Here is a 19,879-nt window from a genome sequence, read left to right as displayed (position 1 = left end):
TATTTCCACAATAATTTATTTCCTTATTATAAAGCAAATACAATAAAAGTTTGAAGGCAGAATGGGTTTTTTTTTAATGAATAAGGTTTTAAAACAAAGGATGTTTTCTTTATTAACATTGTTTGAAGTGCTTAATCCTTTAATTACTACTTTAGAAACAAATAAAATATCTAAACCCTAACTCACTAGCAGCCCTTAAATGCTTATGAGGATATTCTATAGGAATTTACAGTTTTTCGTTAAAACTCATCTCATTCAGCAACTGTGGTAATGTGTATATTTTCAGCTATTGTCTATGCAGGCATTAAATCTTACAAAAACATATAAGGCACTTTTCCCTATCATTTTTTAACAATAATTTCCTTTGTTTCTTGTAGTTATTTTGACACCACCTGTCTTAGCGAGCCTAGGTTCTAGGCCACCAACACCTAACTAAATTTTTTCATAAACTGTGGTCTTAATGATATTTTAGGTACATTCTGGAGCCTCCAAGTTACCATGACTATTATATTTGTTTTTCACACATTGAACTATTACACATTTTCCCTTGTAAATGTAAGTACAGTTAGCCCTTGAGCAACACAGCTTTGAACTTCATGGGTCCACTTATACTCAAATTTCTTTCAATAAATATATACTACAGTCCTGGACTAACCATGAATGGTTGCATAACCACAGAAGTAGAGAGAGGGCGGATTTTCAACTGCTCAGAGGGTGGGTGCTCTTATGCTGTTTAGGGGTCAACTATATTTCAGTACTGAATTCAGTGCGCCATTGTCTTAATTAGAAACTTGATTTTTTTTTTTTTTTTAGACAGGTGGTACTTTATCCCATTTCACAATTATGTACCTTCTAAAACTGTAGAATAATGTTTTTTTTCTGATTTCTCTGCTCAAATTCTGAAACAAATTGTTAAGGATAGCTGGAGACAGTATGATTAATATTTCAGGCACTTGTTGTTTCCTGTTACCTGTAAAGGGCATGGGAGTCAAAAAAAAAAAAATCAGAGGACTGGTCCCTTTTTTATAAAAATATACTCAACGTGATCATTATATCCTACTTCTTTCACTTAACAATAGAATACTTCATGAATATAGTTTTAATAATAGTATAATCATACATTCACTGCTTTTTACCAAATTTATCTATTTTCTTATAGATAGACATTTAGCATTTCCTTTTTTCGCTTGTATGAATACTGCTGCAGTGTACATCTTTTGCATAAGCCATTTTCAGTGTTTCAGATTCTTTTTCTACATGTATTCCCAGGATTGGAATTATCGAATCAAAGACAATGAGCATTTATTGTTTCTGATACGTATAAAAAACTTTCCAAAGATGTCACTCCAGTTTACCCACCTTCCAACAATTAATGTGTTCTTTCATTTCACCTTTCCCAACATCGACATCTTTACATTTTTGGAAATTTGTTCAGTGAAAAGTGCTGTTTGTTGTTGGTGTTTTGTTTTTGATTTCACATGTCTTAGTGAAGTATTAATACTCCCTATCTTGTGTACCCTAAAAACTTAGCTCTTAGTAAGCATGCATTTTAAAGTTTAAATGTCTTCTATATAAACAAGTTTATATCCCCCAAATGAGAAATAGTCACATATTCCTGGGGAAAAATGTTAGTGCAAATACAAACAGGGCAATGTCAAGGTTTGTAAATGTCAATCATGGTTATAATTGGAAGGCAGTTTTGTTATTTTCCTTCAAAGTTAGAAAATTGTTTTATGGAAGGATATTTTCTCTTCTACCAAATTTGAGTGTCTCTTTTGAAATTATATTTACCCTTATCAGGATGTTTAGCAGTCCTAATTGTTATTTCAGACTCTTGCGCTGCTGAACCAGTTTAAATCTAAACTCACTCAAGCAATTGCTGAAACTCCTGAAAATGAAATTTCTGAAACAGAAGTAGAAGATGATGAAGGATGGTAAGGCCTTTGATTTCTTTATATTAACTACGAACAAATGGACTCAGAGCAGAGACACTATTAAAATAGTTCTATTATAGCATCTTTTTTTTTCAGACTTTACATTCGATTATATCCTCATCATATATGGTCTCAACCTCCTTTTACTCCATTTCAGTTCAGTAAGCATAATGCTTTGTGTATTCCCACTATTGTATTATCCAGTAGAATATACACAGGAAATATATGACACTATCCTTGCCCTAAATAATTTTCTAATATCATGGGAAAGATAAGACTCACATTTAACAACGGGAAAACAGTCTTAAAAGATTCCGAATCATTAATTTTTTTACACTTTCGCACAAACACTTTAGAACTCATTAGTCCATTTCATAATCCTACTAAGTTCCTCTTCAAATTTATGATCTCCTGGATCCTAGCAATACACACACTGTTAACTCATTTTTATCTTTGGATATTTTTCAGCTTTAAAAGGCACTGATAAGAAATAAAGGGATTAATGTCCTGTGCTTAGCACTTTATCCTATACTGGAGGGGAAGAAAAAGAATCGTGCTTTCTCTTATCATTCTCCTCTGTCCTCCAGTTGACTTCACATGTAGTATATTAGGCCTCCCCACACCTAACTGCCTCCACCTCCCACGACACCCTGGCTCAGGCACGTTGCTTCAAGCAAGCCAGTGGGTCACCCCCACACATGACTCACTCTCTGGAGCCTCTAAACTGTCACAGTGTGCCGTTACCCCAACCCAGAATCACAGCCTCACTCCCCTCTGCCAAACAGCATCTCTCCCCCATTTCAAAACACTGTTCAGCACTCCCATGCTCCAGGAAACCAGTCAGCAAGATTTGTTGAACACTCACAAATCTAGAGGGTGGAGGAAAGAGGGCTGGAACACACATTTAAAAGGACATAAAAACACTTACTAAGAAAACATTTAAGCAAGTAAGACTCTGCAACTATATCTAACTTTAATCCAAAGGGCCAGGTGATGATGAGTTGAATAGGATAAATCTTATCTACCCTACGATCCTGAAAGCACTTGTGTATTTCTCAGTCTATAATTTCTGTATGATTTGGGTTAGGATGCCAATGTTTGTAAAACCCTAAGTCTCTTTTAATAGGTTTCTATTGCTTATGTGTATTTGTTTATACTTAAATTCAAAGTTGCTTAAGACAGAAGCTGGCTTATCCCATAGTTCTTTGCCAAAGGTGAAGGCCCAGTGAGTGGTGAGTGACCCATAGAGATAAATGCACATTGCACAGAACTTTCTGTTTTTTTATATGACTGGACAGGTTTAGTTTTATTTTGGATTCCTTGAATGTCTCAAAATATCTTTCAAATGTTTTGGGTTCAGCCACCACACACACAAAAATGTTTTGCCAAGTCCTCTTCCTCTTATTTTTGAATCCATATGCATTTTTTAAGGAAATATGATCCATGTGTTTCTGATTCATTTACACTTAACTCATCAAGATGGTGTTTTGTAAGAGCAGTTTGATGCCCAATAAGTTTTTTTAACCTTTTTATAAGCCATTTAAGTCCTTTTTTGTTGAACAGGAAAGTCACCAACAAATTTAAACCCAGAAATTTCATTTGAAACTCATAACCCACAGGATTCAAATTTACTTTCAACTTGGCAAGACCATTTAACTTCCCAAGGTTCTTCCTAGTCCCTTGGTTCCATATCCTCTCATTTTGAATCCCTCATTAGCATCAGATATCAATTAGTGTTTTTGAAAGGGTCATTTTTATTTTTGAGGTGATTTCATAATACAATCAATATTCTAACACCCTCAATTAGAAAGTTAAAACAAATGGGAAAACTTTACCAGATTGGGGGTGGCGGGGGTAATAATCACAGGTCAATGATATTGGGTAGTTCTCCAGCTAGGAAACAAAAATAAGCGGTAAAGGAAGAGGGATTAGGATAAAGGAACCATTACCAGGTCTTTCAAGGGGTTCCTTTCTGCTTCCAATTACAGTCACCTAAGCAGAAAGTCTGGAGAAGGCAATGGCACCCCACTCCAGTACTCTTGCCTGGAAAACCCCATGGGTGGAGGAGCCTGGTAGGCTGCAGTCCATGAGGTTGTGAAGAGTCGGACAAGACTGAGAGACTTCACTTTCACTTTTCACTTTGATGCATTGGAGAAGGAAATGGCAACCCACTCCAGCGTTCTAGCCTGGAGAATCCCAGGGACAGAGGAGCCTGGTAGGTTGCTGTCTGTGGGGTCGCACAGAGTCGGACACGATTGAAGTGACTTAGAAGCAGCAGCAGCAACCAGAAAGTCAGAAGTCTACACTATATACCTACACAATTTTGTATTTTTTTAATCTAACATCTAATTAAAATATCTGGAGCTCTTATCTACTGCCTTTCTATTGCGGTGTAAACTATTGAAATTTTATAACCTGATAAGCAATGGCATCACTTCTGTTCATAAATAAACCAGTATAAACCAGTTCAGCTTTATCAAATCCCTGGTGATTTAGATCATCTCTTATAAAATATATTCCACTAGGAAAAGATGTCTTATATTCAGAATGATTTATAGCAAATATTATGAGTGCATGGCATATGCATGTGTGTTATGCATAAATTACATGGTTCCCAGACTGTTTTGTAGGTCACGCTTGCCACTTTTCTAAGAAGTGAAAGTCATCCAGTGCTGTACTACACTGTCAGGGTCTGTTATCTGAGGTAAAATGATTGCTTCTAAGACATTTTTATGTGTCCGCATGAGTGACCACACATTGAGGGATCATTTTCATTTTCTGTCAAGATAGAAACCATTACCAATTTGTTATGTTTTCTTTTACTTGGCAAACTGTTCTATTCGCATTTTTGGCCGAGCTGCTGTATTGGCATGGTATACAACAGACATTTGGGTACCATTCAGCTGCGTTCTACTTTTTATGCAAAAAAAAGTGGGAAGGGGAGAGAAAGAAAAGAAATATGATTCTATTGTAAACACCGTATATGGTGTTTGATAATTATTCCCAGATTTCACTGTCTAACAAGGCATTTAAGAAAGTGTTATTAGTAGATCTAAGCTGAAATGCATGATAGAAATTTTTCACTCAAAACGATTAGCATTCTTCCTTTGTTGGGATATATACTGCCAATATTTGATAGTGGTAGTGACGGGCACCAGATTCTAGTGTAGCAGCTAAAGGAACCTCTTTGCCATGACATTCCTTCTTCCCATCCTACATCCTATAACATCACACACTCGTCTAGATATAGAAACCAACTTCAGACATGGATTTTATAAAACCAATTAGATACATAGCAGGAGTTATCAGCCAAAGGATTTGTATGACCATGTAGATGAAGTCCATATGCCATTTTGAGTTTAGTTCATGAAGCTTGGTTAGCTCCCAAAAAAGTTTTGAGAGTTGTGTCTGACAAGGCTGTAGGGAGACTTATAAAAAAAGAGAAAGCCACCTGCTCCTTATACAACAAAATTAGCATTCCAAGAAGAGGGAAAAAAATTACGTCTATGAGAGTAGACTGCAGTCTTGTGAACATTAACTATTCATTACTGTGTTCCATTGAAACTTCTTTCCAGATTATTAACATAAAACTTCACAACAAATATACATGATAAAATAATAAACAGTATAAATGTCTATCTGCCTTCATCCCTTTTTCTCTCTCTCCCCTTCGCCACTTTCCCTTAGTACATACAATATTCAGTAATATAAGAATAGGAAAACACTAACAATTGCAATGGTTGCCTTAAGTAAATTGGAGAAGAAAATGGCAACCCACTCTAGTATTCTTGCCTAGAGAATCCCATGGACAGAGGAGCCTGGCAAGGCCACAGTCCACGGGGTCACAAGAGTTGGATACGATTTAGCAACTAAATCACCATCACCACCTCAAGTAAAGATTTTATTATATAAGGAAAAGATATTCACTGTAGAAAAACCAGAGTATAGATTCCTCAAAAGAGGTAAAGTAAATCACCTGTGATCCCAAACTCCACAATGTGGTATTAATTTATGCATATATATATGCCCTTCTACATACTTATGCATATTTTAAGCAGAAATGAGATTATATAATGCTACGGTCTTATAATTTGCTTTTTTCCCTCAGCTATGTATAATAAATACTTTCCCTTGTGATATATAATTTTATGATATTCTGTTTGTATTCTGTATTGTGGCCATATATGCTGAACCACGTTTTACTCAGTCAATTCCTTGTTGTTGGATGTTCAGGCTCTTTCCAGTTTTTATTATTATACACAGCACTGTAATGAGCATCCTTATATCTGTGTCACTGCCAGTTTTCTCAGGATAAATTTCTAAAACTGGAATTGCTTAGTCAGTGGGTATGCATGTTAGACTCTGCTAAATATTTTCAAGTGGCCCTAGCAAAATGTCATTCCAATTTATACTCCCAAGTAAATATCTTTTTTATGACTTGCTTTTAGGACTGTTAGAATCGTAAGAATTAATTATGGTACTTTGCAACGCTTAGTGAAAGAGTATAACATTTCGGAAGAAATGCTTTTCCCTTGTAAACTTTTAAAAAATACCCAGTCTGGTTTGCTCCTGTTTTTAATCTATCAATAACTGGTACATATTTCAACATAGCTCCTCAAGATTGTCAGCTCTAAGTATCCTTGTTCTTGGTTCTGAAAAAGTCTTCAAGATAATCCTTTGTGTTAGAACTTTAGGATCTAGAATGTTTTTCCCATTTTATTATTACACTTTGGCTTGCATTAAAAATCAGTTTTGTCTATCAGCCAGACAGTTTGTTTCTGCTAAAGATTAGAGTTCTGAGAACCAAGTTAGCATAGCATAGAAGCAACAAGTACCAGTTGTCTTGAGTATCCAACACAGTGAAAATTTAATAATGTAGATGTTAAAAAAAGATTACAAACTGTTAGACCAGTTTAGACCTCACTATAAGATACCATTAAAGGATATAGTCTCATTTCATTCCTTGTACTAGCAAAGCTATAAACACCTTTTATATGGAATACTATAATTACAAATGTAATACATACTGTGGATGATGTGGTCATGTATTGAACGAAAGGTGCTGTGACAACAAATGAATATTTTAATTATATTCCCTACTTCATTCAAGCAGCACATTGCCAGGCAAGGGTAATAAGTTGGTGTTAGTTCAGTTCAGTCACTCAGTCGTGTACGACTCTTTGCGACCCCATGGACTGCCACATGCCAGGCTTACCCATCCATCACCAACTCCCAGAGCTTGCTCAAACTCATGTCCATCCAGTCGGTGATATCATCCAACCATCTCATCTTCTCTTGCCCCCTCCTCTTCCTGCCTTCAACCTTTCCCAGCATCAGGGCTTTTTCTAAGGAGTCAGTTCTTCACATCAGGTGGCCAAAGTATTGGAGCTTCAGCATCAGTTTTTCCAGTGAATGTTCAGGACTGTTTTCCTTTAGGATTGACTGGTTTGATCTCCATGAAGTCCTAGGGTCTCTTAAGAGTCTTCTCCAACACCACAGTTCAAAAGCATCAATTCTTTAGTGCTCAGCTTTCTTTAGGGTCCAACTTTCACATCCATACATGACCACTGGAAAAACCATAGCCTTGACTATAAGGACCTTTGTCAGCAAACTAAGAGATCTTTACCCTTTAGTGATAAGTAGAACTGCAGTTCTCAAACTGTTGGTCTCTGGGCCACTTTTATACTCTTAAAAATTTTTGAGAACCCCAAAGAGCATTTATTTATGTGAAATATATTTATTGATATTTACCTTATTAGGAATTAATACTAGAAATTTTAAATCACTTCAAAATAACAATAATGAACCTATTACATTTAACATAAGCAATGTACTTTTATGAAGAATAATTATATTTTCAAAGCAGAAAATAATTATATTCTCAGCAGCAAAAAAACTGAAAAGAGTGGTATTTATTTACATTTTTTCATATCTCTTATGTCCAGCATAACAGGAAGAGCTGGTTCTCGTATCTGCATTTCACTCTGTTTTGATCTAATACATCATGTGTTCTCTGAAAATTTTCTCTGCATGTTCATGAGAGGATGAGAATAATGAGGGTATATAATGTCTTAGTATTCATAGAAAATAATTTTGACATTGCAGGCACAGTGACCCCCAACATTTTGAGAACTGCTCAATTAGAGCACCTTTAGTCATTGTGTGTGTCACAGTGGTCCTCATTTATCAGAGGGTATGACCCAATCTGTAGGTCCTGGGAAGTTTTATTCCACATCCTGGTTTGTGATCCTTGTTCTCAAGTGGTACCAAAGTGGTGCTTTCTGAATTAAATGTGCCCAGCAGCGTTGACTTAGACTTGGTACTGTTGTTCTTGTTCAGTCACCCAGTCGTGTCCAACTCTGCGACCCCATGGACTGCAGCACACCAGCCCTCCTTGTCCCTCACCATCTCCGGAAGTTTGTCCAAGTTCATGTCTGTTGCATCAGTGATGCCATCCAGCCATCTCATCCTCTGACTCCCTCTCCTGCTTCTTCCCTTAATCTTTCCCAACATCAGGGACTTTTCCAATGAGTCAGCTATTCTCAGATGACCAAAATACTGGAACTTCAGCTTCAGCATCGGTTCTTCCAAAGAGTATTCAGGGTTGATTTCCCTTAAGATTGACTGGTTTGATATCCTTGCTGTCCAAGGGACTCTCAGGAGTCTTCTCCAGCACCACTGTTCAAAGGCATCAATTCTTTGGTGCTCTGCCTTCTTTATGGTCCAGCTCTCAAACAACCGTATGTGACCACTGGGAAAACCATTGCCTTGACTATACGGACCTTTGTCAGCCAAGTGATGTCTCAGCTTTTCAACATGCTGTCTAGGTTTGTCATTGTTTTCCTGTCAAGAATCAATCATCTTCTGATTTCATGGCTGCAGTCACCATCCACAGTGATTTTAGAGCCCAAGAAGAGGAAATCTGTTACTACTACCACTTTTTCCCCTTCTGTTTGCCATGAAGTAATGGGGCCAGATGCCATGATCTTAGTTTTTTCATATTTAGTTTTAAGCCAGCTGTTTCACTCTCCTCCTTCACCCTCAAGAGGCTCTTTAGCTCCTCTTTGCTTTCTGCCGTTAGAGTGGTATCATCTGCATTCTTGAGGTTGTTGAAGTTTCTCGAGCCTGTCTTGATTCCAGCTTGTAACACATCCAGGCCGGCATTTCTCTTGATGTGCTCAGGGTATAGGTTAAACAAACAGGGTGATGGCAGACAGCCCTGTCGTACGCCTTTCTCAATCCAGAACCTCTCAGTTGTTCTATACAGGGTTCTAACTGTTGCTTCTCAACCCATCCATGTTTCTCAGGAGACAGGTAAGATGATCTGGTATTCCCATCACTCTGAGAGCTTTCCACAGTTTGTTATGATCCACACAGTCAAAGGCTTTAGTGTAGTCAATGAAACAGAGGTAGATGTTTTTCTGGAATTCCTTTGCTTTCTCTATGATCCAGCGAGTGTTGGCAATTTGATCTCTGGTTCCTCTGCCTTTTCTAAACCCAGCTTGGATGTCTGGAAGTTCTTGGTTCACCAAGATTTTAAGCATGATCTTGCTAACATGGGAGATGAGTGCAATTGTCTGATGGTTTGAACATTCTTTAGTACTACCCTTCGTGGAAATTGGGATGAGAATTGACCTTTTCCAGTCCTGTGGCCACTGCTGGGTCTTCCAAATTTGCTGAAATATTGAGTGCAACACTGAGTCCAGCGGTTAGGAGGCCCACACTTTCGCTGCTGAGGACGCGGGTTCAATATCTGGTGATAGCATCATCCTTTAGGCTTTTGAATAGCTCCACTGGAATTCCCTCGCATCTACTAGCTTTATTGACAGCAGTGCTTCCTAAGGCCCACTTGACTTCACACTCCAGAATGTCTGGCTCTGGGTGACTGACTAAACCATCGTAGTTATCCAGTTCATTAAGATCTTTGTTGTGCAGTTCTTCCATGTATACTTTCCATCTCTTCTCGATCTCTTCTGCGTCTACTAGGTCTCTACCATTTCTGTCCTTTATTGTGCACATCTTCAGGTGAAATGTTCCCTTGATATTTCCAATTTTCCTGAAGAGATATCTAGTCTTTCCCCTTCTGTTGTTTTCCTCTATTTTTAAGCACTGTTCATTGAAGAAGGCCTTCTTGTCTCTCCTTGTTATTCTTTGGAACTCTGTTTAGTACCTTTCCCTTTCCCTCTTGATTTTCACTTCTCTTCTTTCTTCAGCTATTTGTAAAGCCTCTTCAGATAACCAGTTTGCATACAGGTTTCTCAGGAAGCAGATAAAGTGGTCTGGTATTCCCATCTCTTTAAGAATTTTCCACAGTTTATTGTGATCCACACAGTCAAAGGCTTTAGAGTAGTAAATGAAGCAGATGTTTTTTCAGGACTCTCTTGCTTTTTTTGTGACCCAACGGATGTTGGCAATTTCATCGCTGGTTCCTCTGCCTTTTCTAAATCCAACTTGAATATCTGGAAGTTAACAGTTCACGTCCTGTTGAAGCCTAGCTTGGAGAATTTTGAGCATTACTTTGCTAGCATGTGAGATGAGTGCAATTGTGCGGTAGTTTGAGCATTCTTTAGCATTGCCCTTCTTTGGGATTGGAATGAAAACTGACCTTTTCCAGTCCTGTGGCCACTGCTGAGTTTTCCAAATTTGCTGGCATATTGAGTGCAGCCCTTTCACAGCATCATCTTTTAGGATTTAAAATAGCTCAACTGGAATTCCATCACCTCCACTAGTTTTGTTTGTAGTGATGCTTCCTAAGGCCCTCTTGACTTTGGACTCCAGGATGTCTGGCTTTCATCAAGAGGCTCTTTAGTTCCTCTTCGCTTTCTGCCATAAGGATGGAGCAAGTATTTTTTATTTCGTGGTTGCAGTCACCATCCACAGTGATTTTGGAGCCCAGGAAAATAATATCTGTCACTGCTTCTACTTTTTCCCCTTCTGTTTGCCATGAAGTGATGGGACCAGATGTCATGATCATAGTTTTTTGGAAGTTGAGTTTTTTTAATGAAGGATAATTGCTTTACAGAATTTTGTGGTTTTCTGTCATATACCTACAAGAATCAGCCATAGGTACATCCATATCCCCTCCCTCCCGGACATCTCCCTCCCCAGCCCATGCTTCAGCTTATTTCAGAGCCCCTGTTTGAGTTCCCTGAGACATACAGCAAATTCCCATTGGCTATCTGTTTTATATATGGTATTGTAAATTTCTATGTTATGCTTTACATACATCTCCCCTTCTCCCTCCTCTCCTCCCACTGTGTCCCACAGGTCTGTTCTGTATGTCTGAAGTAAGTCAGAAAGAGAAACATAAATATCATATACAGACACATATATATGGAATCTGAAGAGATGGCACTGATGAATTTATTTTCAGGGCAGCAATGGAGAATGTTGAGTTTTTAAGTCAGCTTTTTCACTCTCTTTTTTTATCTTCATCAAGAGGCTCTTTAGTTCCTCTTCACTCTCTGCCATTAGAGTGTCATCAGCATATCTGAAGTTGTTGGTATTTCTCCTGGCAATCTTGATTCCAGCTTGTAGTTCATCCATCCTGGCATTTTGCCTAATGTACTGTGCATATATGTTAAATAAGTAGGATGACAAAATACAGCCTTGCCATACTCCTTTCCCAATTTGGAACGAGTCAGTTATTCCACGTCCAGCTCTAACTGTTGCTTCTTGACCCACATACAGGTTTCTCAGGAGACAGGTAAGGTGGCCTGGTACTCCCATCTCTAGTTACGAATTTTCCACAGTTTGTTGTGATCCACAAATTCAAAGGCTTTAGCATAGTCAATGAAACAGAAGTAGATGTTTTTCTGGAATTCCCTTGCTTTCTCCATGATCCAGGGAATGGTGGCAATTTGATGTCTAATTTTTCTTTCACTTAGCAGTATATATTTAAAGTTCCTCCATGTCTTTTCATATTTTTCTATAGCTTGTTTCTTTTTAACAATGAATAATGTTCCATTGTCTAAATGTATCATAGTTTATTTATCCATTTACCTACTAAAGGATATCTTGGTTGTTTCCAAGTTTTGACAGTTACAATGAAAGGTACTATAAACCTCTGTGTGTAGGTTTTTGTGTAGACATAGGTTTCTGGATAAATACCAAAGAACATGATTGCTGTATTGTATGGTAAGAGTACATTTATTTTTGTAAGAAATTGCCAAACTATCTTCCAGAGTGGTTGTTTCATTTTGTATTCCCACCAGTAATGAATAGGATTCCCTGCTCTATGTCTTCAGCAGTGTTCGGTGTTGTGTTTTGGATTTTGGCCATTGTGATAAGTGTGGTGGTGGTTTAGTTGCTAAGTCGTGTTGATCCTTGTGACCCCATGGACTGTAGCCTACCAGGCTCCTCTGTCCATGGGATTTCCCAGGCAAGAATACTGAAGTGAGTTGCCATTTCCTTTTCCAGAGGATCTTCCTAACCCAGGAATCAAACCCAGGTTTCCTGCATTGCAGGGATTCTTTTTACTGACCGAGCTGTGGAGTAGTACCCAGTTGTTGCATTAATTTGCAGTCCCCTAATGACCTGTGATGTTGATCACCAGAGCTTCCCTGGTGGCTCAGCTGGTAAAGAATCCACCTGAAATGCAGGAGACCTGGGTTCAATCCCTGAGTTGGGAAGATCCCATGGAGAAGGGAATGGCTACCCACTCCACTGTTCTTGCCTGGACAGTTCCATGGACAGAAGAGCCTGGCAGGCTGCAGTCCACGGGGTCGCCAAGAGTTGGGCCCAACTGAGCAACTAGCACTTTCGCTTTCTTTTTACCTTTCTCAATGACATGTGATGTTGATCATCTTCTCGCGTGCTATTTGCCTTCTATATATCTACTTTGGTAAGGTGTATACTAAGGTTTTTTGCTCACTTTTTAATTAGCAAAAAGTTTAAAATTTTGTAATTGTTGAATTTTATGAGTTCTTTGTATATTTTGAGTAACAGTTCTCGATCAGATATATCTTGGACAAATATTTTCTCCTAGTTTGTAGCTTGTCTTCTCATTCGCTTGACATTGTTTTTCACAGAAGTGTTTTAATTTTAATCAAGTCCAGCTTATACATTATTTTTTCCTAGATCACACCTTTGATACTGTATCTAAAATATCCAATGTCATGTAGGTTTTCTCCTATGTTATCTCCTAGGCATTTTATACTTTTGCATTTTACATTAGGTCTATGATCAATTTTGAGTTAATTTTTGTGAAGGATGTAAGTCTGTCTAGATTCAGTTTGGGGTTTGTTTTTTTTTTTTTGCTTGTGGAGTGTTTATGTTTTCATAGACTTTCTGTTTTGGTATATCTTCAGGGTTACTTTAATGTGAAATCTCATCATTTCTTTTAAAACCACTGGTTAAGTATGCTTTTAGCCAATTATCAGTTATTCAGATTAATCAGTAAGATTACACAAAATATCTGACAATCAGAGTTGCTTATACTTGACTTTAAAGTAAGTGTACATCCTTTTTATGCTTTTTTGTTTTTGCTGTTGTGCTGATAGTGGACTTCCCATGTGGCACAGTGGTAAAAAAAAAAAAAAAAGAACCCACCTGCCAGTGCAGGAGATTCGAGAGATGCAGGCTCAATCCCTGGGTTGGGAAGATGCCCTGGAGTGAGCACACACACATAACACTGGGAGCAGGGGATGAAGGGGGCTCTGGATCCCACCAGTTCCTTCTTAAAGCAAATACTTACATGTGCCACATTTCAGGCACCCAAGAGGGTTAGAGACCAACCGTGGTGGATTTGTTTCTAACTCTTATCAGATAGTTAGTATTACTTTCATCCTATAAATGAAAAAACTGAGGCTCAAACAGATCATTTGTCCAAGATCACACAGTAATAAATAGTGAAGCTGTCAGTCACACTTAAGAGCCCATCCTGCCTCCAGAACACCAGCTCCTATCAACAGTCATTTGAACATGAAGTAATAATCTGCAGGATGAGAAGAAATCATAATAATTAGTAGGATGAGTAGGACTTTCAGATACTTTTGATTCCAAATAATAATATCTGTCTTCTGGAGCTGGTTACAGAGTATATCACCCATTCTCATCTTTGGAATACTTTCCATGTTCCTTTAAAAAAAATACATTCATGGAGACTCTCTGAAATGCCATATACTGAATCATTTCCTAATTACACAGTGAGCTATTAAGTTATAGCACCTGGTTCGATATCCCTTCTCTCACGATGACTGCAGCAAGCAGCCTCTCTTGCAAGCCTCAATTTCTTCACCTGTAAAATAGAGATGACAATACATACCTCAGAGTTATTATTAGAGTTAAACGAGCTAATTAATGTAAAGTAATCAACAGAGTGCTTGCCTCTTAGGAAATGCTCAGGAAATGTTAGGTGTGAGAGAAGGAGGGTGCATGGTACCAGGGTAGTATTGATAAAGCCTGCCAAATTACCCAGACAACACAAACTAAATAAACTAGCAAAATGTTAGTTATACAGTCCTCTCATTGTAATAACCTCAAAGAAAAAATAACATATAAAGAAAAGGCAAATGTTCATTTACTTATGTTATCTGTGACCTGGAAGGAATGTAGACATAGTCATTAAATTGGCTAGTAGTGCTCAGTGATTCTATTTTAAAATCTGTTGAGAAAAGGGGATAAGTATAGTCAAGCAGGTTCTTTAGCTGAATCAAGATTATAAAATGCTTAAGTGGGCAGAGTTCAGCTAATACAAATAGAGCATTCATAGAAAAAGAGGAGGAGAGTGGGAATACACAGTCATAAATTGTAGACTCTCTCCAGAATCTCCCCCCCCCTCCCCCCAACAAGTGACAGCATTTTGGAACAGAGAAAACTATATAGGCATAAGAAGTTTACTTCTGTTAAAAAGTAAGTTTAAGGAACTTCCCTGAAACTCCAGTACTTTGGCCACCTCATGCGAAGAGCTGACTCATTGGAAAAGACTCTGATGCTGGGAGGGATTGGGGGCAGGAGGAGAAGGGGACGACCGAGGATGAGATGGCTGGATGGCATCACGGACTCGGTGGACGGGAGTGTGAGTGAACTCCGGGAGTTGGTGATGGACAGGGAGGCCTGGCGTGCTGCGATTCATGGGGTCGCAAAGAGTCGGACACGACTGAGCGACTGAACTGACTGAACTGAACTGAACTGGTGCTCCAGCAGCTAGGACTCCAAGCTCAGAGGGCAAGGGGCCCTGGTCTTCTGGACTAGTTCCAGCAGTTCCAGAACTTCTGGACCAGTTCAGTCACTGGTCAGGGAACTAGATCCCACATGCTGCAACTAAGACCCAGTTTAGCCAAATAAATAAATAAAAATTTTTTTTTTTTTTTTTTTAGTTTAAGGAGCAAGCAAAGGTCCTTAGGATTAGCACAATGTAGTTAAAAAGTCATTTCTCAATGGTAGTTTCAAACAGCAATAAAGCCAGTACAAAATGAGAGACTGGAAGTTGCCATCATACACAGGCAATCAAGAAATTCTCAGCAAACCATATCTGAAGTTATATGACGCTTAAAGCAAGATAGAAAAACCCAAGTAGTAAGATTCCAGGCAAAATTTAAGGAAAGACTATACATAAATTGTACATAGTCTTGTTTGTATTTCTCTAAAAGCAGTTTTAAACAATGTGTCATTTTCTTTCATAAGAGTTTTGTTGTTTGTTGTTCAGTCCATCTCAGTCATGTCTGAGTCTTTGTGACCCCATGGACACTGAATTATAAAACATTGAAAAAGAAAAGGAAAAATCATTTTGATCTTATATCCCACAGGTAATCATCACTATGCTTTTGTCTAGACTAAGAACACTCACCTTTTTATTATAAGCCTTTCATCAGTGAATAATCCAGTAGTTAAATATTTTGTGTATCCACTGTTATTTCTTAGACTAAAGGAATTTAAACTGCTGAGCCAGGTATGCATTTTTTTATTTTAATTGAGGTATATTTTACAGATAAAAAAATTAACAGTTCTTATTGTTCATTTTTAGAATTTTAATAATTAAATATAGCCATTATAAACACCACCAGAACAAGATCGAGAACACTTATAATACCCCAGAAAGTTTCCTCGTGCCCCTTTTCAGCCAGCCACCTCACCCAGCCACTCTCTGATTTCTGTCAGCTCAGGTATGCCTTTGATGACACTTTTGCTAGATTGAATTCCAGAAAAATGAGTCATCTATACCTGTACAGCAATGTATGAAGTTGCTGGATTCACCATACTCTAGGTGTTATTAATGTATGTGCTGTAGTATATCCCAGGATACAGATACAGTAGTCTTTGCCAGTTTCTACTCTGCATTATTTTCTGTTTCTTTGTTTACTGGCAAAGTGAACTTGTTAAATATGTTAACTAGCCCATTTATATTTCATTATTGTTTTGGTGATGGTTAGTTGTATACTCTAAGATGATTATACATTTCTTATTGTTTTAAAAAAGCTCTTAAATATTAAGAATGATATTATTTGCTTTAAATATTTTTACCAGTTTGTCATTGCTTTATAGTTTGTTTATAGAGGTTTTTGTTTTGTTTTGAAAAGAGTTTTAACTTTGCATTGCCAAATCTGCTAATCTTTTTCTCCATGTTTTCTGCCCAGTTTCATCTTTAGGCCTTTAAAAACCCCAGGATTATAGTTGTATCTTTCTCGAGTAATTTTATGGTTTTATTTTTAATTTTACATCTTTAATCCACCTGGAATTGATTTGGTATATTATATTAGGTTAATGTTACAACTTTTTTTTCCTAAATTACTAATCACCACAATTGAATAGTCCTATGTTTCCCCACCAATATTAAGCATGTCCTTTATGATGGAATAGGTCTTGCATACATTTTTGGATCAGCTTCATTATTTTACATGGATTTTTCTATCTATTCCTGTGTCAGTACCTCAATACCATAGCAGTGTAATACTATTTAATATTTGGTAAGCAAGTTGGACTTTATTGTTCAACATTTTTATTTTTACTGTAAATGCTTAAACAACTGGTTAGTGTGCTACATTCTTATTTTCTTTTAGTTAACCACACCTGGAGAAACCTTAAGACAGTTGACCATGAAATCAGTAAAAAGCCCTCATTATTTAACAGGTGGCCACTACCTGAATTGTGCCCCTAGAGCCAAGAAGGAAGTAATCAATCCTAGGCAAACCCCCTTCCTTCAAAGTAATGGAAAAGACTACACGTGGAAAATAAGTAGTGTGAGGAATAAAAAGAACAAAATCTAGGATATTTGATTGCCATTTTCTATTATAGGTATATAAAAGTTTTTATGAGAAGGTTGATCAGAATTTTTCCATCTCCCTGTTATTGAACAAAAGCACAAAGGATCAACAAAGCCATAGGGTAGACAATAGCTCACTTATATTTTATAAGATGTGAATTCCAAGGACATCTAGGGTGGCCATGTATAAATGCAAGTCACAGAACCAACTTCCAAAGACATTCATTAATAATCTTTCTACCACCTGACATTTTGGATTATTAATACCCTTTTTCTTCTCTGGCACTAGTGGATAATCAAGTTACATATAATAATAATGTTCTGTTCTTTGTGTTCAGATAGTTCACTTGACTATGATAAATAAAACAGTGGGCTTGAGCTATTTTTCTAAGTAGAAGTAAACCATAGTAAGAAGTTAACTTTTACTGAACATCTTCAAAACACCTATCTTTTTTGATATTGTTCTTAGGCCCAGATTCTATAGGAATAATCTGAGGCACAGAAAGGTCACATAATTTTGGTCAAGATTTCATAGCTAGGAAGTGGTAGATTTCAGAAATAACCAATCATGTTTGACTCAGTGATTTGATTCTGTTTGTTTTCAAAAACATTACCTTGTTTGTGATTTTGTATTTCAACAATGCATATTTTTGTATTTCTAATAAGGCAGTATTGTTTCAAACTGTAGTAACTAGGTCAGACAAGTGACTTCAGGACTTTAATTCTTGATCAAAAATTGTCTGACCATCTTTAGATCATGGAAAATGCTAAATTCATGGCCCTACTATTATAATCCCTATATTATTTGAAGAATTATAATTCAAAAAGTTACTCAAAATGTTGTTTAACTTGAACAAGAAGTACCTGTGATTTATTTGTAATTTTTCTTAAAAATGTAAATAGAGTGGTTGATTATGGAGTTTGAAGTTAGACCTGATTTTGAATGCTACTTTGGAACTTTACTAGCTGTGTGATCTTGGACAAATTATGTATCCTTTCTTAGCCTGTTCCTTAAAGTGTAAATTGGATATAATAAGAGTACCTTCCTGATAGGTATATCCGTGGATTAAGTGGAATACTGGTTTTGAAGGATTTAACATGGTGTCTGGAACAATCAGTGCTCCAGAAAGTATTTTATTCTCATTCAGTGTTGTCCCTGATATTTTTAAGAATTAATTTGTCTATATTTGACTACTGTCAGTATATTGAGATAGGTATATCCGTGGATTAAGTGGAATACTGGTTTTGAAGGATTTAACATGGTGTCTGGAACAATCAGTGCTCCAGAAAGTATTTTATTCTCATTCAGTGTTGTCCCTGATATTTTTAAGAATTAATTTGTCTATATTTGACTACTGTCAGTATATTGAGATGATGATTGGAGTTTATAGCATTTCTATAATATTTGACAGTTTTTGTGACCTTTCCCTCATTAGCCCACAAGTTACAGTGTTTAGTTTTTACTGTAATTCTTAATATTCTGAGAAAAAATTGAGATCTGATATTTTTATGGTAAACAGTTCAGTTCAGTTCAGTCGTGTCCAACTCTTTGCGACCGCATGAATCGCAGCACGCCAGGCCTCCCTGTCCATCACCAACTCCCGGAGTTCACTCAGACTCGCGTCCATCGAGTCAGTGATGCCATCCAGCCATCTCATCCTCTGTCGTCCCCTTCTTCTGCCTCCAATCCCTCCCAGCATCAGAGTCTTTTCCAATGAGTCAACTCTTCACATGAGGTGGCCAAAGTACTGGAGTTTCAGCTTCAGCATTATTCCCTCCAAAGAAATCCCAGGGCTGATCTCCTTCAGAATGGACTGGTTGGATCTCCTTGCAGTCCAAGGGACTCTCAAGAGTCTTCTCCAACACCACAGTTCAAAAGCATCAATTCTTCGGTGCTCAGCTTTCTTCACAGCCCAACTCTCACATCCATACATGACCACTGGAAAAACCATACTACCTCATAAATGAAATGTTGGGCGTTTTTTCCCTTGATGCCAGTGCTGGAAAGAAATTAGGGGGTGGGGTTTCACTGGTAAATACAATTTAAATATGAAGCAGAATATCATTACTTTGGAGATTATACAATTATAGGCTCAAGTGTAATGTGAATGTTTTCCTTCCATTTCTCCCTCTTAGCCAAGTTCTAAGGCAGTAAGAAAATGAAGGGAGAAGGAATATGATTATAGACCAGGTTCCCTATTTAGTGTTCATTTTATACAAGACTATAAATAATGCTGCTGAAGACCAACATGGTTCTTTATAAGTAACTCTTTGTCAGAGCTGCTGACCCTGGAAAGGCGATTACTCAAATTGTAGTAAGCCTTCTGTCCAATCCCTGAAGTTACCTCTTTTTCTGCCCTTTTCTTCAGGATGAAGAAGACTCTTCTGTATTTACTCTGCTTTCTTGTCTGCTCTGAAATAAATTTCTACCACATTAGAGAAGTTTGCTTTGTTCGTGGATTTGTCTTGACACAGGCAAATAGCCGTGTACCCCAGCTGCTCACCAGGCCTTTTGATTGGAAACTCCATCTTCCCTATGTTTTATTAGTTCACAGACCATATATTAAAAGTTACTGGCAAGATGACACAAACAGATGGAGAGATATACTATATTCTTGGCTTAGAAGAATCAATATTGTGAAAATGGCTATACTACCCAAAGTAATCTACAAATTCAGTGCAGTCTCTATCAAACTACCAATGACATTTTAAAACTAGAACAAAAACTTTTACAGTTTATCTG

General features: G+C 37.4%; 1 protein-coding gene across 1 annotated transcript in view; it reads left to right on the top strand.

Annotated features, from left to right (window-relative positions):
* CWC27 (CWC27 spliceosome associated cyclophilin) overlaps window positions 1-19,879 on the top strand; it is a 255,239-nt gene that overhangs the window by 220,920 nt on the left and 14,440 nt on the right. Inside the window, exon 13 of the mRNA XM_052659177.1 lies at window positions 1,831-1,934. Coding sequence (XP_052515137.1) covers window positions 1,831-1,934 — 104 coding nt within the window. The remainder of the gene's footprint in view (window positions 1-1,830; window positions 1,935-19,879) is intronic.

This window comes from Budorcas taxicolor, chromosome 20 (genome assembly GCF_023091745.1).
Source record: "Budorcas taxicolor isolate Tak-1 chromosome 20, Takin1.1, whole genome shotgun sequence".
In the NCBI taxonomy this organism is placed as follows: Eukaryota; Metazoa; Chordata; class Mammalia; order Artiodactyla; family Bovidae; genus Budorcas; species Budorcas taxicolor.
This window is presented reverse-complemented; position numbering and strand designations above follow the sequence as displayed.